Here is a 24,013-nt window from a genome sequence, read left to right on the forward strand (position 1 = left end):
AAATGTCTGTTGCTGTTGCTGTAGCGTTGTTGCAGGTCAAGGTGGTTCAGGGTCTCAGAGTTGAGAACGCGGCGGAGAGTGCTTGGCGTGAGGGGGAGTATCCGTCCGATCGTTTCCATTTGCACGCGTGGAGCTGGAGATGCTTATCAGGGCACACGACCGACGGCGACGTCCCGCCGCGGGATGGCGTCCGGCTGGGAGATCCGGAGACGCTTGATTCTGATTAGTCTTCGTTTTCGTTCGGGAGTTGACGCTGGGATTTGACAAAAAACGCTGAGCAAATCTTGTGGCCTTCCTGAACCTGAATCCATACAGGCGGCACTGCACCTGATCATGAAATTTGCAGCGAACGGAAGCGACATCAAAGCACTCGTTTCGTCAACACTGGCGTACTGGCGCGTCCACTTGTAAACAGTTTCGGTGATCGAGGGGGAAAAAAAAGGGGGGGAAGGCTCATCATGAATTGCCGAGATCGCAAGCTAACCTTCTGGAAAATTCTGATCGCGAAGCGTCGGAAAAATTATGAGATTTCGCATCAACGGCGAGGCCCAAATCTTCCAAGTCCTAAATGCGGCGATCACGTGAAGAAAGCTTAACAGCACGGGAAGGTGGGCCCGCCCGAGATGTTGGCGGCAGGACCGATCGCTCTTCCGCGTCGAGTTGTTTTCGGCCCCGACCCCACGGCGGCACAGGCCCAATCCGGTGCGCGTGAACGTAAGTGTATACCACTCTGCGGCAATTTTCAAATGAAATGCGTGGCTAAGAGCACCTCCAAGAGGCTGTTAATCTTACCCTAATACTTTTTTTTGGAAAAAGGGAAAAAATGAACTCCAACAGTCCACCCAAACCTTCCCCAATTTTTTTTAGCAATGCTAAAAAATAGTCTACCACCGCGTATATTTTAGCGTTGGCATTCCTCCCCCAATCCTGATTCCCGCACGCTCGCGCGTCCCTTCCGATGGGCCCGATACGATGACGTGGCCTGTTTTAAAATATTGGGGGCTATTTATTAGCGATCTGCTGTGGATTGATATGTTTTTGGGAAAATATTTTTGGAAGAACCCCAATACATAGTTTTGGGGAAGAATTTTTTGAAGTACTCTTGGAATTGCTCTAAAAGACCACTTGCAAGTGCTTCTAGCAATGGAACTATTTTCTTATAACAATGTGAAGGCTGCTATTCTCACATGATAATTGGACGTTCAAAATTCAAATATAACCACTTTGGTCCTAAAGTACGAGTCCATTAGACAGCATCACGATCTACACCACGATACATTGACCAATAACATCTATACAAATATATAATTTCAAATAACAAAATATTCATATTTTGAAAGTATAGCAAGTTAGCAACGTGATGTCACTATACAAAATGGTTAGATGATAGCAAATGGGCTAAACATTGCCTTTTGTGCCATCGTAATTAGAGGGGTTCCGTACGGATTCCAATCAAACCCACCGACATTTTCTTAAAAACATAGCTCCTCGAAATGCAGCCGGGACGAATGGACAATGTACATATTGGCACCACACGACCATATCGATTAACTCTCAACCAGGACACAGGGACGTGCCCAACCAAGCACCATACCATCTGAAAGGACATTGTCCTGTGCCGTTGACCCCCTTCGATCCGGCAACACACGGGTAGCCACCGCACGGGATCGCCGGCTTTACGAGATGACGGCATCCGGTTCGTCACCCACCACCCGCGCCAAATGACGCTTCTGCCGCCGGGGGGTGTCGCGGGTCGACGCGTCCACGTCGGGCGTATGGGTCAAGATTCCCCCCGGGCCGGACTGTGACTCAACGCGAACGAGTCGCCCGTTCCCGCGGCGGAATTACTAAACTGCCCATGTCTATCCTGTCACGAGCAGCTCCAAAATCTCAGTTTTCAAACCTAAAAGGAAAGCTTTGTCCATTTCCAAAGATAATAGTGTTTCTCTTAAGAAGTAGGAACTGGGTTGCGGCACCGTTGACTTGTCGCCCGAGTGTTTTTCAAACATAATTGACGTGACTGGAAGGTTAGATACATACATTTAGGGGTCGTTTGGTTCCCTTTGCTTATTTTTAGCACGTGTCACATCAAATATTTAGATACTAATTAGAAGTATTAAACGTAGACTATTTACAAAACCCATTACATAAGTGGAGGCTAAACGGCGAGACGGATCTATTAAGCCTAATTAATCCATCATTAGCAAATGTTTACTGTAGCAACATATTGTCAAATCGTGGACTAATTAGGCTTAATAGATTCGTCTCGCCGTTTAGCCTCCACTTATGTAATAGGTTTTGTAAATAGTCTACGTTTAATACTCCTAATTAGTATCTAAACATTCGGTGTGACGGGTGCTAAAAATAAGTCGGTGGAACCAAACCAGGCCTTAGCTTAGAGTTTTATAGCAAGTATATTGGTGTTGTCCAGTAACCGGTTTCATCATTAACACGTAATCTTGAAATGACTTATCAAACAGCATGTACAATATGTTGACTTTTTAAGTTGTCTCATATAGTAATTTTATTTCCTTAATTTGTGCATAGAAAAAAAATATTATGAGTTGCGCAACCACAACTCCTACAATGGTGAACTAGTTGTCTCATAGTCCTAAATCTAGCATATGAGGCGGTTGTTTTGCGAACGACCTCTTTCCCTTTCCTCATCCTCTCTCCTCCACATCAGCAAAAATCCTACGTGGCATTGCATGAGATGACCTATGAGATTGTTGAGGTGGGCAAGTACATTGGTGTCGTCTAATAGGCGGTCTCGTGCATTGACACGTAATCTTGAGACAACTCAATAGGCAACCAGTTGTCTTATAAGTTATCTGGTAGAGCTATATAATTCCTTAATTTGTGCATATGAAAAAAAAGGAAATGTATGAGTTGCATGGAAACAATGACTCGTACAGTGGTTGTTGAGTTGTCTCGTAGTCCTACAATTTAGCTCATGAGGCGGTTGTTTCGTGAAACAACGACCTCTTTCTCTCCCCTCACTCTCTCTCCTCCACATCATCAACAATCCTACGTGGCACTGCATGAGACGAACTAAGAGACTGTTGACGTGTAGCAATGTACTTACTCTAGGAGAGAGAAAAAAGAGCATCACAGAAGAAGGATTTCTTTTACTAGATGTTCGTATGTACACTTATACTCATTATCATTTTGAGCACCTCCGATAGGCACGGCCTATCAATTTATAAAATAAATTTAGGAAAAAAACAAACACTTACATTGAGTTGAGAACATGAACCAGGTTCCACCATAAAAAACAAGTCAAGTAAAACTTGTCTTTTTAACTACTTATATTTTCTTATTGAAAGTGTGTTTCAGATAGGAGCCTAACAACGTCGGTTTTACATATCAAGATTTTTTTTTTCAACACAAGTACTATTATCAAGATTTTTTTTCCAATATGTATGTAAGTCTAAACTTAGCCTCGTTCACTGTTGACTTGGCTAGTACCACTGGAGTGAGTTATCAAAATTTGTGCTACTCCTGCAAGATTTTATCATCTCCTAGTTTTGCTATAGTGACCAATGCATGTCCTATGCTCCTATGCACACGGGTCAAAATCTATAGGATGCAATTGAAATGACACCTTTAAGTAAATTATTCAGGAAGCAAGAGCATGAGTCGACAAGCACAATATACATTCAAGGACATGCCATAAACGTGAGAACTAACGCACGCTATACAAGCTATATTGTTTTATTTTCCTTTTGAGCGGAATATCGATCAGGTTATTTTGTTGACATCAAAAAGCAAGGGAAAAGGATAGGAAATAACGAAAGAGACATCCATTGTCATTTTGCTCCCTCCATTTTCTTTTGATAGGGTTATTTCCAAATTTGAAAAAATCTCTTTTGATAGTCTTATTTCAATCCAATTGTACATCCACTTAAAAATCTATAAATTTAAAAAAAATTATAACACAAGATAAAGTGAATAGAATTTATTTTATCATATAGGAGTACCCTTACCACAATGATAAACGAGACATTTGCCACCGCAAGCTATTGGAGGGTAGTTTGGACATTTGGCTCATCCAGCAAATCCGTTTAGGTGGCAGAGAAAGCTGGGCTGATTTTGATAGGCAACGAATCACCGGCTAATTATTGATACTCGGCCGCTAATTTTCTAACGGTGCAGTTGACGGTGTCAGACCCGTAAAGCTAATCTTTGTCGTTTTCAGCTTTGAGGAAGAGGTTGCAGCTTTGTGTGACCCTAACCCTACACGGGCTGTTGCTTTCAAAATATCTTTGGTTAAGCTCCGAAGCTCCAATCTGCGTTCTAGTCTATGATAAAATTTGACTTAGGAGGATAACTTATGATAGAACCATCACTATAATGACTTGTGTGGTATCTGGTGGCATATATATACGGCAGGAGTTGGTTTCGCACTCCAACATTATTGGAGTCTTAAAAAACTAACATAAAGCTGCATGGACCAGCTAGCTCTATAATAACCATGGTTTAAGAATTAAGATAAGGTGTACTATGAACATTAATTTCAACATGATTTTATGATGTAATTCACAAAAAAGTGTAGGCATGTGCTACTCACTACTTCCTCCGTTTCAAATTGTAGGTCGTTTTGATATTTCTAGATTTATAGATTTTGCTATGTACCTAAATATACACTTATGTCTAGATACGTAGTAAAAGTTATGAATTGAGAAATTGTACGACGACTTACAATTTGGAACGGATGAAGTACTCATTTAGTGCATGATACTCTTAACAAATAATCAAGATTGACACTAAGGAGTATCATTTAGTGCCTACTACCTCCGTCCCAAATTATAGGTCGTTTTAGTTTCCTAAATGCATAGATATTATTATGCATCTAGACATAGGGTATATCTAAGTGCATAATAAAATCTATGAATATAAAAAAAGTCAAAATGACCTGTAATTTGAAACGGAGGGAGTACTAAGAAAGCACAACATTAACACTTCAAAATAATACAATCCATAGCGAAAGCATTTGTGCTAGGATGGAAAGCAAGTTGTTTCTTGACATTTGACGTTTGAACAGGGGATTTTGTGCGGGATCCGGCACCTCTTCGTTGTGCTCCAAAGATATACTTTGGTAGTTGACTCATAAACAGGGGTGGATCTAGAGGAAATTATCGTTGGGGTCACTCTCATTCTACTGCATATCATTGACAATTTACATGGTCTAAATTACTGAGTAGTGAGTACTAGGATGATTCACCACGATTGCATCAGCACCATTGCACCAATTCAACGACGTGAAAGAGAAAGACCCCAGGCACATAAAAGTCGAACCTGATAAAATATTTTCTGCTATATCAGCAGAAATTCACAGTCTTATTATGCAGTTCGTGAAAAAAACATAGAAACAGTGCAGCAAAACGTGAGGCCAGGAGATGTTCCGTTTCCCCGCGGCGTCTAATCCAGCATCACCGTCACGTCTGGGTGATTAGGCCCCCAACATCGATTCATCCCCGCGAAAGGCCAACACGGCCCGGCCCCGCCCACAGCGCGCACACGACGCGACGCAGATATCTTCTTCTCCCCCCTCGTGCGCGGGGCCCACCTCCATCACATGCACAAAATCGACAGCGGGCCCCACGGCCCACGCCGAAACCCGCACCCCCCCCCTCCCAGGAAATATTATTTAATCCTATTTCGCTTGGTTCCCAGCCCCCCACGTGTTCCCGACCCGCCACGTCACCATCCCCCACCTACTACTACATGTAGCGCCCCCACCACCACCATGCCGCGCGCGCTCCCTCCCCTCTCCTCCCCCCACCACCACCACAAGAACCGCGTCAACACCACCTGCCATTGCCGCGCCGAGCTGAGCCTCTAGCCGCGCCAGGAGGGCGCCCGCCTCTGCCTGCCTGCCTGCCGACATCTTCGGTAGTTGATGGAGTTGCACAAGTACTGGGGCGTCGGTGGCAGGCGGTGCGGCAGCTGCGACGCGGCGCCGGCGGCGGTGCACTGCCGCTCGTGCCCCGCGGGGGGCGCGTTCCTCTGCACGGCTTGCGACGCGCGCCCGGGGCACGCGCGGCTCGCCCACGAGCGCGTGTGGATGTGCGAGGTCTGCGAGCTGGCGCCCGCCGCCGTCACGTGCAAGGCCGACGCTGCCGTGCTCTGCGCCGCCTGCGACGCCGACATCCACGAAGCCAACCCGCTGGCGCGCCGCCACGTGCGCGTCCCCGTCGCGCCCATCGGATCGGAGGCCGCGGCCGCCGCCGTCGAGGCCATGCTTTTCGGGACCGCCGAGGCGGCCGCGTCCGAGGCCGATGAGCCGCACAACGCCGCGGCCGCGGCGGCGGCCGGGCACCAGCACCAGCACCACCACCAGCACCACGCGCTGAACCTCAACGTGGAGGCCAAGGACATGAAGCTCGACTACCTCTTCTCCGACCTGGACCCCTACCTCAGCGTCGAGATCCCGCGCTTCCAGCACGCCGACAGCGTCGTCCCCAACGGCGTCGGCGCCGGCGCCGGGGGTGCCATCGAGCTGGACTTCACGTGCGGCATCGGCGTCAAGCCCTCCTCCTACAGCTCCTACACGGCAACGTCCCTCGCGCACAGCGTAAGCAGCTTCGTCTTCCCTTGCTTTTGCCTTCGGACACATAAACACGTCCTGGAAACGCGTGCTGATGAATCTTGCCGGTACCTTGATGCTCTTGCAGGGCTCATCGTCGGAGGTCGGCGTGGTGCCAGAGGCCTTCTGCGGCGGTGGCGGCGGGAGCTTCGAGCTCGACTTCACCCGGCCCAAGCCCCAAGCCTACATGCCGTACACCGCGACTCCTCAGAGTCACAGCGTAAGACCCCAACCAAGCTCCGACCTTCCGGACGCACACGTGTAGACACGCCATGTAGTACACGTACTGATCATGTAGATGCGAACTCGGTTCTCTATGCAGGTGTCGTCGGTTGACGTGGAGGTGGTGCCGGAGCGGGGGGACATGGCGGCGGCGAGGCCGGTGCCGCTGATGGGGGAGAGCCGGGAGGCGCGGCTGATGCGGTACAGGGAGAAGCGGAAGAACCGGCGGTTCGAGAAGACCATCCGGTACGCGTCCCGCAAGGCCTACGCCGAGACGCGGCCGCGGATCAAGGGCCGCTTCGCCAAGCGCGCCGACCACGACGCCGACGCCGACGACGCTGAGGCCGAGGCCGCCGTGCCGTCGTCGTCGTACGTGCTCGACTTCGGCTACGGCGTCGTGCCAAGCTTCTGATGATGGCGATGGTCTCGGTCCACGGATGGCCGGCCGGCGGCGCCGCGCTTGACCCGGCTCTCGATGGCGCGCCAGCCTTGTACTTGTATCGATGTATAGGGGAGGAATAGTAATCCCATGTACTCTCTTTCTGCATTGAGCTAGCCTTAAGTACGCTAGTGATGTATAATTTGTATACTACTGCTGCTGCTTACTAGTACTATATAGCATGTTTTTGCTAGAATTTGCCCTCGGTATTTTTGAATCATATATCTCTGCAAGAAATTTGCAGTAATATACAGATGCTACTGAGGAGGAACGGCAATCCATTATTATGTTAAGTTAATGGTGTTTATCATCAAGTTCGTAGCAATGCATCATCTTAAGTTAATGGTGTTTATCGTCAATTACCCTACAGATCTGCAGACTAGAACGTAGATGAATTGGATAAAATGTTTTTGATAATTGTTCTAATTGGATAATATTCATCAATCATCATCTTAGCACATTGGATGCCTCGGCTGGTCATTGTTACGTTGGGCGGTTGGGGAGTAGTGACTGTCTTTGTTGAACGTAACTCACATTTGATCCAGTACATTATGCTGGGAGGCACGTGTAGTGTAGGGATGAAAAATTTGAAACTTTTTGGGTCATTGAGTCGGCCCAAACCTGATGAAAATAAAATGGTCCGGATCTCAAAGCAAGAATATGGAACGAAAATGTTTCTAGGTCACATATTCTTCATCCATACATGCTGATTCATTCGTTCATTCATCATTTTCTTTCTTGCTCATGTTCATTATACTTTAATAATTGACCCATATTGTACAGCAATGCTACCTCGATGTACGTACCCTATTAATCAAATATCGATCCACCGGCAGCGCGACCTTCCTCTTAAGTTTTGAGGGTACAAATAAGTGGATAGTAATTAAGAATCTCCGATTCTCCATTGGAGATCGAAGAAAATGGTTAGGAAATCCGTACCCCTCGGTCCCAAATTACCAGTTGTTTTGTCTTTTCTATGTTTATTTCTTTTGCTATGCATATAGATACAACATATATTTAGGTGCATAGCAAAATCTATGAATAAAGAAAAGCTAAAATGACTAATAATTTGGGACGGATGGAGTATATAGTTCGGTAGTTATGGGCATTAAAATATGTGAATGCTTATTAGCAACTCTAAACAAACTTCCAATGTTTTTTCCGCTAATTTGCTTTTGACGATTATATCTGGCCCAATTCCATGAATATATACAACACACTAGCCTCTACTCTACTCCCTCCGTCCCAAATTACTATTCGTTTTGACTTTTCTAAATACCTAACCTTTGCTATGTATGTAGACATATCGTATATCTAGGTGCATAGCAAAAGCTATGAAAAAAAGGTAAACGAATAGTAATATGAGACGGAGGAAGTGCTACTGTACGATTTTATTGACAAAGACTTGTCATTATCTAAAAAACCCCCGACATGATAGTATCAAAATGGCCCATCTCGAAATGGGCCTAGGGGTCACGACTCTAACCCAAAACTGAGGCAAGACAAAAGAATAGCTACAATTCCACGTCCATGTACGTGTACGTCCAACAGGAAAGTCAGAACCAGTTTAATGGTTTTGCATTTTGCCATTTGTCACTCTGCATCAGCATCACTACCAAAGAGGCAAAGACTAGGAACAAAACTTGCGAACAATTCGAGGCAATCACAAACCTCAAAGTCAAAATACGACAGCATTATGCTTTCCTTGATTTTTGGAGGAAGATTTGGAAGATGTACGCTAACTAGGCAGACTTATCTAAATGATAGCGGTATGCCGTAACCTTCATCTAAAAACCGATGTTCTTGCCTAAGGTCAAGTTTGAGAAACGAGAGCATCCACAGTAATGCTCATTCGTTTATTGTTTGTCTGTCATGTTACCCGGCCGGCTACACCTACAAGCTAGGGTACTGCAAATGACACCACTTGGTTGTTCAACGATAAACGTTGCCACATGCCGTCGTCATTTGTACGATTAACTCAATTGAATTTTAGCTTACAAGAACTTCAACAATTAAGTCGTTACACAAATCACAAAATAATGCATGATTCAACAGGTGACCAATTCTGAAACTAATCACAAAATTAGAATGTTCATAGATAGAGTACATAATCAGATCTTGATGGCATTAGCATTTCCTGAGAACCTCTTAGCGTACGGGTCGTGCATGGTCTGCACCGCGGGCATGGCGCCAAACGCCCCGAAGTTCATGCTGCTCTTGTCGTCGATCAACGAGTACTCCTCCACCTCCTCCTCGTCATCGATGTCATCTTCCTCCTCGTCGCCGTCCTCAGGCTCGCCGTAGTACGAGCTGCTCTTATCCATCTCCATCAGGTGGTCCGTGTACTTGACGCTCTGGATCCTCACCGGCGGCCGGTCGCCGCCTTTGCCGCCGGGCACATCGGTATCCTCCCCGCGCAGGATGCGGACGACGGTGCGCATGTCCGGGCGTCGGTCGGGCTCTCCCTGCACGCAGAGCGCGGCGCACTCGACGACGCGAGCGAGCTGGTCGGCGTCGAACGCGCCCCGGAGGCGCGGGTCGACGAGGTCCCCGAGTCGGCCGCGCGCGATGAGCGGCTCGGCCCACTCGGTGATGGTGCGCTTGGCCCCCGACGGCAGCCGCTCGATGGGCTTCCGGCCGGAGACGAGCTCGAGGAGGAGGATGCCGAAGCTGTAGACGTCGCAGGCGCCGGAGACCTTCCCCCACATGGCGTACTCGGGCGCCAGGTAGCCCAGCGTGCCCTTGACGCGGGTGGTCATGTGCGAGACCCCCTCGGGGACGAGCTTTGCGAAGCCGAAGTCGGCGACGAGCGGCGCGAAGTCGGAGTCGAGGAGGACGTTGCTGGCCTTGATGTCGCGGTGGATGATGTGGGGCGCCGCCTCGTGGTGGAGGTAGACGAGGCCCTCGGCGGAGCCGACGGCGACGGCGACGCGGCGGGGCCAGTCGAGGCGGGTCTCCGCGGCGAACTGGCCGTGGAGGTGGGAGAGGAGGCTGAGGTTGGGCATGTAGTCGTAGACGATCATGCGGTGGTCGGTGCCGGGGCCGCCGGCGCAGTAGCCGCGGAGGCCGAGGAGGTTCCGGTGGCGCACGCGGGCCAGCACCTCTACCTCCACCGCGAACTCCATCTCCGCCTTGGAGTTGTTGGTGGCCTTGAGCCTCTTCACCGCGATCTGCAGGCCGTCAGGCGTCTTGCCCCAGTAGACGCTGCCGAAGCCGCCCTCGCCCAGCTTGTTCTCCTCGCTGAACCCGTTGGTCGCCGCGTGCAGCTCCTTGTAGCTGAAGATCCTCCACGTGCTGCTCATGGACGACGCGCTCACGCACCTGACGATTACATTGAAAACCGCAGCAGAAATCAAATCGATCGATCAAATGGTCTCATGAGCCTCGAGTACGCAGCAAGCATCGAGCATCTTTGTCAATGAAGTAAAATTGTCGTACAGGAACGTAAACGCACGTACCCTACTTGCTCGACCTTCTCGGAACCGCAGCAGGAGCTCAACGACGAGCCCATGGCGGCGACGGAGGCAGTCCGGCCGGCGTGGACGACGTCGGGGACGATGCCTTTGCTCGTTTCCTTTCCGACGATGGGGCACGCACAGCTCGACCGGCCGGTGCGTGCGTCTCCCTCGTTCTTGCTTTGTCGCGCACGCTGATCTAGCTGCTTGGCAACGGCTACTTGTGGGGTTTGGGTTTGTGCCTAGGAGTGAACGAAGAGTGGTGCAGAGACAGGGGGCGAGTGAGAGGAGTACTTATGCTGTTGGCAGGTCTCTCGAAACCGTCCACGGCCGGCGGACATCTTGATGCACCATTTGTTGAATCGTGCCAGCACTCTTGGGATTTTTCTAATTGGAAGAAAAAACCGTGCCAGTACTAGCTCTGGGTTGACCTGGTTTTGGCGAGTGAGGTAGAACAACTGCCACGTGGAGCAAGGGCACTGGGCGGGGCGCAGTCAAACCGGCGCCGATTGCAAGCAAGCTGCCGCCAACTTTGTGTCGCTTCCGTAGTTTCCGTGCTCCGCAGCTGGACAAATAACAGGCCCGCAGGCCGCAACCATGCTGCTGGGCCGCTGGCTGGCTGATCTGGGCTGGTTAGGCTGGTGGGCCGCGAGAATGGAAGCGGTCATCATCGATGGGCTGCTGCATGGCCTCGGGCCACCCACCATACATACGGCCGACGTGTGTGAATGAAAATGGGCCGGTGAGGGCCCAAGCTTGAGTCATTTTGCGCCGCCCTGCATTTGCAGCAGCATCCAGAGACCAGATTTCAAGAGAGTCCACCGAAAACAAAAAAACTTTTTTTTTTGAAATGGAGTGAAAACAAAAAACTTCAGAACAAAAATGGCTTCTGATCGAAGCACAAACCCGGCAAGGGATCAGGACCTGGTTATGGGCACTGAATCACACTGATGGAAGGAAGACCGATCCGTTCCAGAGAATCAAATCAAATCCCTCCGGGACTTGGCTGGCACGCTCCGGCACGTCAGGGGCATCTGATCCAGCCGGCAGTCCAGTCCTACTCCTAAATTCCTTGTGCTTCAGGTGCCCTCCCACTAGCAACAATATACAAGGGCACAGCACGGAGCACGCCTGGGCGCCTGGCACAGGTGGAATCCGGGAATCGGAATCCGAGTCCCCACGGAAACAGGGACGGTGCGAAAGGGCCTTGGATGAAAGCCTGAGATACCAATTCCTCCGCCGAGAGAAAATGTTCTTCGTATACTCTCCTACACAGCTGGGGCCGGAATAAGCTGGGACCTGGGATCGGCACGGGACACGACCGAAGCCGCCGCGCACGTAGACTCGGGAATCAGCACTATTTTTTGGGATAAACTCGGGAATCAGCACTCAGCATCGACCATGGGAGTGGAAAATGTGACCGGAGACGGGATCGGTCGTCGAGCGGACATGGACAGGACAGGCGACCTCTCCGCGGCCGCATGGACATCCTCGCCGGCGGCTCTGCTGCTGCTACGTCGCCGGCTCGTCGTTCCTGCAATCCAGGTGCGAATCCGGCTGCAAATGGGGAGGATCCGAACGACCGAATCGGAAATCATGCGTAGGCATGGTGGTTCGAGTCTATCCCCGTCAGTGCATAAGTGCTTGTGAGAACACCAGCTACGGCCATGGCGAATGGATGCATCCAAAGAATCCGTGCCAGTGGCAACAGCATGCGAACGGATTCTTCGTACGCGTGAGACCGACCGGTCCAGCACCAGCAGTTTTGTTATTCAGAGGACCGCATGATCCGGCGCCGGTCGCAGGAGATGGCGGATAAGCACGAACTGACACTGACTCGGAGCTTGCCGCAACAGAAATCTGCCATATCGAGCTGAGCTGACACAGTTGTAACTGCGCCCTGTCTGCCTGCATCTGCATGGGACAGGCCACGATCGATGACGTTCCAATCTTGGAGGGGCTTTGATGTCTCTATCTGCAGGCCAGTGAAGGCGTCAGGCTGCTTATTGAAGGAAGGTTGTGCGTGAACTGATCGAGCGTGTGCGAGCTGGATCGCTTGCGCTTATGCATATGACAGCTAGCTTCAGGTAACTGCATATACATCTCCAGCATTGCCGGATCGGATATGTGAACGGTTGGCTTAGATCACACGAGCGGCCCTGATCAGCTGAGCTCATGAAGGAAAGCTCACTTAATCACTTTTTTTTTTTGCTTCAGAAATTGATGGTCTCATACGCAGATACGCTTTGAGGCTACCGCGGAACTGCGGTCTATTGAGCTAGCCAGCACGGATGTTACACCATCTAGGTGGCTGGGCCGGCATGGCCATCTGCATCTCAACTCCCTGTCTCACTATTTTTGTATCTCTCATCTACTTTCCCACCTCAGTGGCTCTGTTTTCGGATGTTTCTTCAGCAAGACAGCAGATTTACAACACAGATGTGGTTATTTGAGTTTCGTTGCCAAAAACCTCAAAGAAAAACAGTCCTTTTTTTAAGGAAGAAGTGGTAGCACAGCTAATTCATGTAAGAAGAAAGCAAATCAAGTTTTACAAAATAATTATATAAGATTACATATTAACTTTTCTCAATTTGCAACATAACGAAACTAGACTACTCGGCCGCTGTTGGTTGGCTCTTCTCTGAAAGAATAAATCAAACTAATTTTCATTTGTATGTATTTGTTTTGTCCTCCACTCCACCTTTTCAAATTTCAATATCCTCTGGTCAAAGTAATAACTCTCAACATCCTTCGAGTCAAATTGTACCTAGCAGTGCGAAATGAGCTATTAGATGTTTTGTGGTGGAACCTATCCACCCTAGTCCAAGTCTCTGGCTCAGTACGAGTGCTTGTATTTACGACTAATTATTCCCTTAGCCTGGAAGGTGATGTACTTATCGACAACACTTGTGGTGACTGCATCAATGAAATATCCCTTGATGTGTGTGTGGTGGTGATGGGGTGGGGGGGGGGGGGTGTGTTTGAATAGGCATTTCAGAAAATTTAAACTAAAACAACGAATTAAATTCAGAATCGGCTCAGCTGGTTTGATCCGGTTATAGGAACAAACAAAGGATAAAACCAACATAAATCAACCAGTAGAAATTGCATTAAAATAAATTCCAGCAAGTAGATTGCGTGAAGAACCCAAAAGTTAAACTAAAAACAAGAGTATAAATGAGATGAACAACAAGAATACAAGAGACACAAGATTTATTCCCCAAGTTCACTCTCAACAAGGAAGCTATGTCTCCATTGATCGAGTAGCGTATAAAGAGCCACATCATCACTAACTCTTTCCCCTTAGCGTCAAATCCTTCACAAGGATGGGGCAATACAAACTTGTGGGGCTACCCACACAAGTTGGGTGCTCATGGTGATGCCTAATTGTTTAGGAGTTTAAGACTCCAAGAGTAACAAACCCAAATTATATTTGATGGACTTCAAAACTCAAAAAGATGTAATGGAAGCTCACACTTGCCCATTCAAAGGTGCCCTCACAATCTCCACTTCAAATCTAGTAATGAATACTCAGGAGTGGATAAGAAGAGGAGTAAAAGCTAGTAGGCATTTTGTCTTCTGTTAGTTTAAGTGAGCAAGAGAGGTACGAGAGATATGGTGATTGGTGAAGGGGTATATACCCTGCCTCCAAAACATTTCCACTACCTATGCTTGACCAACAAAAACCGGCTAGCTAGAACCATGCTCAAACACAATCAATGCAGTCAACTCTTATGCAAACTGACTTGAGTCAGTCTAAAATTTGCAAATCTCACAGAGCTAGCCCTGAAACAGTCGATTAAGCCAAGAGCAGTTGAGCCAGTGGAAACTGATTGAGCCAAAAACAAATTAACAAGCAACCTGGGCGCTTGAGCTACTCAGATTCCGGAAGACCAGCTAAGGTAGAGCAGCTAGAATAACAAGTTAGTATTTTTATTATGATGATTGTGCGAGTATATTTATGGGATTGTTAGTGATCACTTAAGCTTTGAAATTTTTACAAGACACTCAAATTGGATCCCCTTGATAGTACAATATCACATGCTCAAATTCAAAAATAAAATGCAATTAACCCTTCAACCTAGATCTGAAAGCATCGCCAATATTTTTCTCTTTTTTAAATAGGGGTAGTTGCCATCAATCTTTTATACAGTTTTTTATATACAATATTCTCATATTCTTAATAAACTCATCACTACTTTAGTTTTTGTTTGTCATTGATACACAGAAATTCACTTAAAAGAGATGAATGCACTTTTAGTCAATCTCAAGATAAATCATCCCAATATATTAGATGATTTCATATGAGTAAGTATGCTTGTATATATATAAGTTGTAAGCATTTCATTAGTAGTGTCTTTATGTAAAATAAGAATGCATGAGAATGATTTTCTTTCTGATTGGCGTGCTACTCCTTTTGATGAAAAGTAATATATTGATCAGTTTACACAAGGGTTAGCACTCTCGAATGGAAAGAAATGAAACTCATGCATTTAATATTTAACCTAAATAAGAGAAAAATAAGAATAAACAAAGAAAAATATATTAGGATGGTGAGCTTTATTATAGCACCAAGATCAGTTGTTTGGTTGAGTGATCACTACATTGGACTACATTCACACTTTAAATTTCTAAGTACACATAATACTACAACATGGCATTGCATATAAAGTGTTTAAAAGATTTATATATGTGATAGCCTATTTGTGCTTTTGAAATTGCTCTAGAGAAACCAAGATTATATATGCTATGAACCACTCGAACACATAGGTTTGGCCCATCCATATAAATTTCTTCATTCTTACATGTTTCTTATGCTAATTTGAAGTAGTGAAATTTCATCTATTAGGTTGTGATATATGCTAATAACAATGGTGGTACCACTTCACCAGTGACATCGTTGTTTTATATTTTTTATGAATTATTTTATATAACATGATGATTGTGTAGAATTGAATTGAATAGTTTCATTGTTTGAGCCTTATGGGTGGGTTTATATAGATTACAAGTTAGCTTAAATATCAATCAATTATAGAGATATATAAATGTATTATAATTACTAATTGGAGATTCTTTTGAAGCCTCCACACAAATCCTCATGGTGTCAACAAATAACCATTACATATAATTCGCCCACCTGGACCACTATGAATAATAATAGCATAAAACAACCCCCTCAAATCAATCCTTAACCTTATAATAACTAATACTATTAATTTAAATACTTACGTCTCTCGTTGGATGTTTCCAGATCCTTACCCTTTGACATTTCCAATCTTTGGATGTTTTTGGGTGTTAGATCCACGTCACCATTATTTGTCCTACGTGGAGCAGTAGAGGAGAGTTAAAGAGAGGGAAGATTACCGGATATTAACTGGTAGTTAGTCTATATAACATAATCCAAGAGGCATGCTGAATTTAATGGCCCTATCACATTTGCCCCATATTAAATTGGGAGAGCATATGCTATGGTTAGTTCATTGGAGGGATATCTAATGTGCCATCTATATACGACACGAGCAACTCTTATAGCCACTGATTTTACTTAGAGATGCTCCTAATATCACACTTTGCAGTTGAGGCGTGCAGGAACGGGCCCAGAAGGCCAGAATAGATCCCCTGCAGATCATCATTTTCATCTAGAGTGAAGGCACTGGTCATGCAGTGGCTGCGATCCCATTTTCAGGCTCTTTGAGCTGTAACCTTTCCGATTAACGTGGAAGTTGGAACTGCATTCTGTTGGTCTCGTCAGCACGGATGCCACTACCAGCAACAGCAAGGCCGGCATGGCCATCAGCAACTCTGCAACCTGTCTCACTGCATCCTCTGTCTTTCTATTCTCAAGTCTGAACCAGTGGCTTCTGGTTGATAACTTCAGCAAGCGCATACAAACAGATGAGCTGAACTATTTTATGCCAAGGTTAATGTACTTCACTTAAACATTGCCTACGCTGTTGCCCTGTTGGCTGTACCTGAACATCGATCCATCTGAATTTCTGAAATGAGTTCTTCTTCGGACATTCGCAAAGTTTACAAATGTTTGCAAAAACTCGTTTTTCATTAAAATTTTCACCCCAGGACCAACCAATCACGTCAAGAGTCAAGAATCTACACCTATGCCTAAATCTAACACACCAACAAGAGGGAAATGGAGAAGGAAATCAAAAGAGAAATAATTCGATCGCCTGCTTTTTATTGCAAATTTTCTTGCAGCGTCGTCGCACTGCTGCTGCTGCTGCTGCTTTCACGGCTCCGGCTCACGGCGCCGGCGTCGTCGTCCGCTCCGACCCGCGGCTGCGAGCTGGTCTGCTCCGCGCAGCCGCTGTCGTCCTGCACCGGCGCCTTCTTCTCCTCTCCCGAGCCGGAGCCACCGCACGAGCCCGGCGCCGTTGGCACGGCTCCTAGCTCCACGACGGCTCGGCTGGCCGCCGGCATGGCGAGGAAGGTCGGCATCTCCTCGCCGGCCATGATGACCACCACGTGCTCCTGGAACCCCGCCGCCGGCCTGGCCGCGCCGGCCGCCGATCCCTTCTCCCCGTCGGCGCCGGCCTCCCCGGCCCGCCGGTCGCGGTCGGCGTCGAGGTACCCGGACAGCTTCCAGTAGGAGCAGGCCAGGATGAGCAGCGCGAAGGCGATGAGCCCCAGCATCGCCGCCAGCCCGCCGAAGAGGTACGGCACCGGCGACTGCCACGGGGAGTGCGGCGCCGTCCCGTTCGCCCCCGGCGCCGCCGTCGGCGCGCCGTGGCCCATGGTGGGGAACTCTGCTCCTGGCCTCATGGTTGCTCGAGTTCTTCTCTTGCAGTTCGTTATGTGAGAGAGGACAGAGGAGAGATCAGGGGAGTTCTTGTTCTTGCAGGTGGTGTGGGATGGTGAGAGGGAGTGGGAGCTATTTATACACAGGCTGGAGATCACATAGGTGTGTGCAAATGCTTGTGAAGTGTGATGCCAAGGCCCAAGGGGGATAACAAAAAAAGACCAATGGGGAAAGGGTTTTATGTTGCCAACTTTGGTTAGTTTAATTAACCAGTTAGGTTACATGTTGGTGCTTAAGCAGATAAGATGGATATGCTTCCATGTCCGAGATCATTGTAACTTGTAGGATAGTTAACTTGGGTGGAATTAAGCAACCATTGCAATGATGAAAAAGTTTTGGAGTTTCCTATGGGGATGTGAGTAATTTAATTTGGATTCTACACCACGTGTTGAAGAGACAGGTTCTACTCTGCGCAGTGCGCAAGAACAGTTTTTTTTTACCCGCAAAAAGAAAAAGAAAAAGAAAAGTTAAGCTGAAGCCTTTAGCTTTGCATGTATCATTGGTTCGGAGCTGGGATAAACTTGTCATACTCTGAAACTCATGATTCTGAATTTGGTTTCTGAAATGCAAGGGCTTATGATCACTTTGCTTTTGAAAAGAAGGTTGTAGAACTACACTTTTGATTGTTAAGTCTCGAAAATATAACTACTGCAAGGCGCAAAATTTGTAGGAATTACGCATCGATCGCATTGCGTGTTCATGTGGATGGGCATACGTTGGCGGGAGGGAGAGGTCATCCAGAACTGTACGAGAATGATTGCTTGTGCACTGATTACTGGAAGACTCCAAACCGAAAAATAAAAGCAATCAAGTTAATGATGAGGTTTAGGAGGTACGTAAGCATCATCATATCCTAGCTTCAATTCTTTGGCAACTAAATTAATGCAGAGACAGAGATATGCTGGTACCAACAAAGGGGAGCATTGCAGATGTGTCCTAAGTGTGGTACTAGCTTTATATAGTATATGTCCTACATAAACTAACTACCTAGCTGATCTAGCTCGGCCAAAAACCAGCAATCCAGCATATTCATAGCTTCTCAGATACAGGAAAAAAGGGGTTCATTTACATGTGATGCCTTTTCCTTTAACCCTATGGAAATTGAAATGGTGTTTCTTGGATTAATTGTTGCAAAACTCAGGGCCTTATTCTTTTACAGCAGGGCCTTGCTAGGGTACTCAAGGTTACCTCCTAGGAGGCAAGAGCGCAAGAACGTACCAAGCCTTCATATTTGGGCTCGCCTATTAATCGTTTTTGATTTTCTTTTAATTCGCAATACATTGGCATATATTCATTTGAACCAGGGGTTGATTGTATTTACAGAAGTTAGGTGAAACACATGCATCTTAATAATAACACAAGTCGTCAATTACTACTTTCAATGTAATAAAGGTCATGTCCTTATCCTTAAGCATCAGTTTAGCTAGCTTAATCCATCACTTAGTGGAGCTTTACCAACAACAATATGGATTACGTCTGCCAACTTTAGCTAACAGATCTAGCGTGGCAGATATGGTGAGTGGAGCATTGAAGCAGAGCAGGTCCCAATAGAATGATCGCACTCTATATACTTTAGAATCACATATCCTGCTCTACTTGCAGTAGTATTCCATTAAGCCACTTTTAATCAAAACATATATTCCCTCATTAACCTTTCCATCAGCACTTTTTGTTTGCGATTATTCTTTTCGTTAACTTAATATGCTCATCTAAGAGTAGTGATGCATCAGAAGACACCTTTTTATTTGCATTGCCTTCAGGAGGATATGTACTATGTGCATACAAATGTAAACTATACACACAGTGCATTTCTTTGTTGTGTTGCTTGGTGTGAGCTTATCCACAGGAGAATGGGGGCCCACTGCCTAGGGTTTGTATTTTATCCAGAGACATGGGTATAATGTCTCGATTTCACAAACATCCCCAATGTTTTCTCTCTCCCTCTCAAAGGAAAAAGCAACACCAATATATGTTTTGTAGCGCATTTTCGATCGATCCATTTGTATCGCCGATGAAGCTACATGTATATGTGTCTAGTATAGCTAGGCTTTGGAGTCCATGTGATGAATGGATTGATCTGATCATCATATCCTTCAGAAGTTTTCATTTTTTTAAAAAAATTCATGTTCCTCTAAAATTACCTTGTCTTATATCCTCTCTGATCGTTTTCATGTACTCTGTTGGTTATATGATTGATGGCAGCAGTGAGCCCTTCTGAAACTTTTTTTTAAAAAAAGAATACTCATATCACATACGTAAGCTAACTATAAAGCAAAGATATATGAATAGCAATCAATAAAATTGACATGATGGTGATGAGAGTGATGCTTTATTTATGTGCATCATTTGCAATCCAAATGATCAAATAATTTCTTATAAAAAATGATCAAATAATTTAATTGGGTTTACTTGCGTGTTAGGCTTTGTAGTTGTAGGAGAGAACTTTTCTCGATCAAGTGGCATCATCTTACTTTGCCATGGTGATTGATTCCACTCTTAAGGGATACCATTGGTAGCCCACAGTTTCTAAGTAATTGTTGGCTTGTTAGTGCATGATGATGATGGCCTTGGTTTTGGCTCAAGCACGTGTTCACATACAAGTGCATCACCTGGGGGCTGGGGGCTGGGGGCTGGGGGCTGGGGCCTGCTGCTTTATGTGGTTCGGCTCACATGCATGTTGCCACCTCTAATTGGGTGGTTATGCGGTACTGTCTCAGCAACGGTAGAAGTATTATGAGGCGTTCATGTCGCGTTCCGTTCGGATTTGCGTTAAAATCATGGTTGACTTGACTTCCAGCAACAAATATCGATCTGATGTGACACCTCTGATGCAAAGAGTGAAATTAATCTAATATAAAACACACAAGTCTAATTTTGGTTCAATTCCTTTAAATGTGGAGCCTAATAAATCTTGGTTCCATTCATTAATTAGTCTCTGGTCTAAACAGGTCCAGCAAAATTGTGGAAGATTTTTACATAATTTCGCACAAATCTGTCACTTCGAATTCTTTTCTTGTACATGTCTCAACCAACTGCCAAGTTCCTTTTTACCAATACATAAATAAAAACCGAAGCAAGTTGGCACGCTTTGCAATGAAAAAAAATTAGGGCCTAGGAGGATTACATCTAGGTAGAGCTACCATGGCTTCAAGATTCGATGTGGATGTGTGGATAGATGGTATATCAATCAAAATTTGCGCCTGAGATGGAATCCGACCAACAATCATGTGGTGGTGGTGTGTGTGTGTATATCTTCAGGAGCTAGCAGGGCACATTTTCAGATGTGGGTGTCTCATAAAGTCGATCATACCCGGATGACCAATGGGGTGCTGCCAAAAAACTATTTTGGTTTTTTTTTTCTGAGAATAAAGACTGTTGGTCTTTTATTGATGGCTCCAATGATGGGCTAGAAGCTGGTCGTATCTTTTGCCTAAGAATTCTCTAGAAATACGTCCACCTGTCACACTAGATCCTTGAGATGTTGGTATGTCCATACTCTCACGTACATACCACTGGTCCTTAGGCTACCCCTTTTCAACTGTATGGGTTTATGGATCACCCTGCCATCCTCTTTTATTGGATCAATGTGGAAATTTGTAGCCAAATTTCTCTTATTTCCACATGTAAAGGGCAGCTATCGCCGGTCAAATAAGCCTACAATTCTTATGTATAAAGACTTACTCTCTCCATGTTTTAAGGACATGCTAAGATTTTATAAAATCACTAAAAGTGTAATTTGACGAATATTTTTTCAATAATGCACTATCAATTTCTATAAAATTTATATCATACTAAAAGATATATGAAATATGTACCAATGCAACTTTTATGTACTAACCATTGTATTATGAGTTGAAACTTTCGAGCATTTATATTTCAGATCCTAATTCACCATTTAACAAAGAAAGGGGAGCAATTTTCATTTGTGTTGCGAACAAAGATGATTCGCTCATGAGCTGAGTGTAGCTCAATTGATTAGATTTTTAGAAGTAGAACCTGTCCAACCAGATTCAAATTCTAGACTTATAGCATTGCAATGTATTTTGAAAATTCTATTTAAGGAAATACACGCTATGCACGTTCTAAAAAAATAATGTATTTTTGGGGAAAAAAAAGAAGATGGCTGGCCTGATACATGGCTTCACCGAGCAAAAACCACTTGAGCTGCATTACTGCTAGGCTGCAAGTCTGCTAACGGTATGTGCTCAAGTCAGGCTCTGTTGCATGCGCTCCTGACGAAAGCAAACTCCACGCAACGCCGTCGGGGAACCGCAACCGCGCGCGCTGTTGCGTGCGTAGACGAGCCACCACCGTTGCTCCCACTAGCCACCGAACGAACCGTGGCAACACCGTCACCTAGGCAACGGCACTGTGTGTATAACACAGAATAACGGCAGGTGACGACAGCACTCATCAATCAGCCACACATCACAGTCTCATGCATCCTCGTAGTACCACCTTTTTCATAGGTCATTTCATACTTGCAAATATGAAATTATTTGCAAATACTTGCAAATAATTTCATGGTGGACGGATGTTTAGATGCTGGTTCATTTTTTTATAACTCGGTCATAGTGAGGTAACTTTAACTTAGAATATAGAATAGAACTAAAACAACTTACATTTCGAAAAGAACGGAGTACTTAGCAGGGTATTGCAGTCTCTCCACTTTTAACCGTAATATTTGTCTCAAATAATGCTTAGATATGATATTAGTATATAATATGCTAGCTTGATCTTCATAGCATTGGCGGTGAGCCCGATCCTTCAAATCTAAGTTATATATATACTTCATCAGTTGGAGATGATGAGGTCCAGCCTTCTCTTCTACTAATAACATATGTAAAATAAACAATCCACATCTTCTCAGTAGGAATGCTAAAGTCCTTGTGTTGCCTGGAAACCTAATTAACTTCACCAATACTTCTTGGCCACAAACCCCATACACATGTCCTATGCCGCCCTCAAGCACCAAACCCTAACTTCCAATCGAAATCTATAATTCTAGTGGCTGCAATTTATACTCTATCGAGTCGTATGTACCAATCAGTTTAATCTAAAAGCTCGAGTTAATAAAGAAATGTGCAATTCACTTATATACTTCAACAGCAATACAGCATGGATGTTTCGGCTTGATTTTAAGCGAATTAATTTCCTAAACCACACATCTATTCTCTCTCTCTCTCTCTCTCTCTCTCTCTCTCTCCATCCGATGGCTGACATTACAAGTTGGAGGTGCGCTCTTTGATTGCCTCAGTATGGTCACACACAAGGCACTCCAAGTATTAGCCTGCTGACATCTCAGATACCATCGACACATCACCCTGTTGAGATTACTAGCGTGTCGACTACAACACCGCGGGCTACAAGTTGTGCTGCACTAATCAGCCGCAATAACACAACATGACTTGCCAGTTGATGCGGATCATTAAGAGCACCGGAATCCTACTACATGATTACATGAACCCAATGGCAAAACGTGGCACGAATACATGGAATCCTGCAGTGTTTGTGTGCTATTGCCAGTCACCATCCCAATAGCATTTCCACTTTTTTTTTCAGCGAGCTGAATCTGCAGTTGCATCATCTGAAACTGAATTTGCTGTACACTTGCTAACCATGTGACGTGCCAATGCCGCTACCCAGCAGCCTTTCCCTGTGGGCTGCAGATTCAGTGCCGCTTGGATTTGTGCAATGCAAGAATCCTCCTCCACTGGCCACTGTGCTCATGCAAAAGTCAGAGCAGAGGAACCTGACAGATTCATCGGCTTCTGTTTGGTGAGCTTCCTAGTGAGTTCTTGACAATGATGGCGAGCATCTGATGCTTCAGAAGATGCCAGACTCAACGAAGTCTCAAGTCTGGGGTTATCTGGCTCCAGGATATCGATTCGGTTTCTTGCCTGATTGAGAGTTTCAGCTCTCTCTCTTTTTTCCCAGTGAATCGAAGTAAGAAAATATCTACAGAATAAGCAGATTTCAGATGCATGGAATGGAAGTTCTTGCGTTGCAGCACGTGTTGCAGAAGGGCTGCTTATCAAGCACTATACAAGAAAGTGAGATCCATCCATCAAATGATCAAATGCATATGTCGTCATCCTGATTCCTTTTGGTAACTGAAGATGGATGGCATCATGCGACTGGAGCTCACTGGAGGAAATGGCTGCTGATCTGCAGCTCTTTCTTGCCACCGATTGGCGATTGCGGTCGAGCCGACGAAGAACCTCAGCTGCGGAAACAATGCATGAAAGAGACAACAGGCCTGTTCCATGATACATCAGCCCTAACCCTAGCAGCCCTTGTGCACAACTGCTCTCCACTGCCGAGATAAACAACTTTCCCTAAGCATGATGAGCAAGGGAGGATAGCTTTATCCATGCCATTGCGACGTCCCTTTCTGTGTGCTACTTTCAACTGCTGCTAGTGCTAGTGACACAGGCACTTGCAATCAGGAATAAACAATGCTGAAACCAGAACAAAATCTTTATTCGACCGGC

The 24,013-nt window shown here is 45.9% G+C and overlaps 3 protein-coding genes across 3 annotated transcripts; 1 reads left to right on the forward strand and 2 right to left on the reverse strand.

Moving 5' to 3' along the window:
• The first annotated feature begins 5,739 nt into the window (after positions 1-5,739).
• Positions 5,740-7,543, forward strand: LOC117853320 (zinc finger protein CONSTANS-LIKE 5). Its single transcript, XM_034735713.2, has 3 exons — positions 5,740-6,577; positions 6,678-6,809; positions 6,912-7,543. Exons 1-3 carry the CDS (start codon positions 5,903-5,905, stop codon positions 7,221-7,223), a joined length of 1,119 nt encoding a protein of 372 aa, XP_034591604.1. The 5' UTR covers positions 5,740-5,902; the 3' UTR covers positions 7,224-7,543.
• Positions 7,544-9,361: 1,818 nt separating this feature from the next.
• LOC117853611 (PTI1-like tyrosine-protein kinase At3g15890) lies at positions 9,362-11,245 on the reverse strand. Its single transcript, XM_072293239.1, has one exon. It carries the CDS (start codon positions 10,550-10,552, stop codon positions 9,362-9,364), a length of 1,191 nt encoding a protein of 396 aa, XP_072149340.1. The 5' UTR covers positions 10,553-11,245.
• Positions 11,246-16,742: 5,497 nt separating this feature from the next.
• LOC117853321 (uncharacterized) lies at positions 16,743-17,665 on the reverse strand. Its single transcript, XM_034735714.2, has one exon. The coding sequence runs from the start codon at positions 17,480-17,482 to the stop codon at positions 16,898-16,900; it is 585 nt and encodes a 194-aa protein (XP_034591605.1). The 5' UTR covers positions 17,483-17,665; the 3' UTR covers positions 16,743-16,897.
• Positions 17,666-24,013: the final 6,348 nt, after the last annotated feature.

Source organism: Setaria viridis, chromosome 4 (assembly GCF_005286985.2).
Source record: "Setaria viridis chromosome 4, Setaria_viridis_v4.0, whole genome shotgun sequence".
NCBI classification, from domain to species: domain Eukaryota; kingdom Viridiplantae; phylum Streptophyta; class Magnoliopsida; order Poales; family Poaceae; genus Setaria; species Setaria viridis.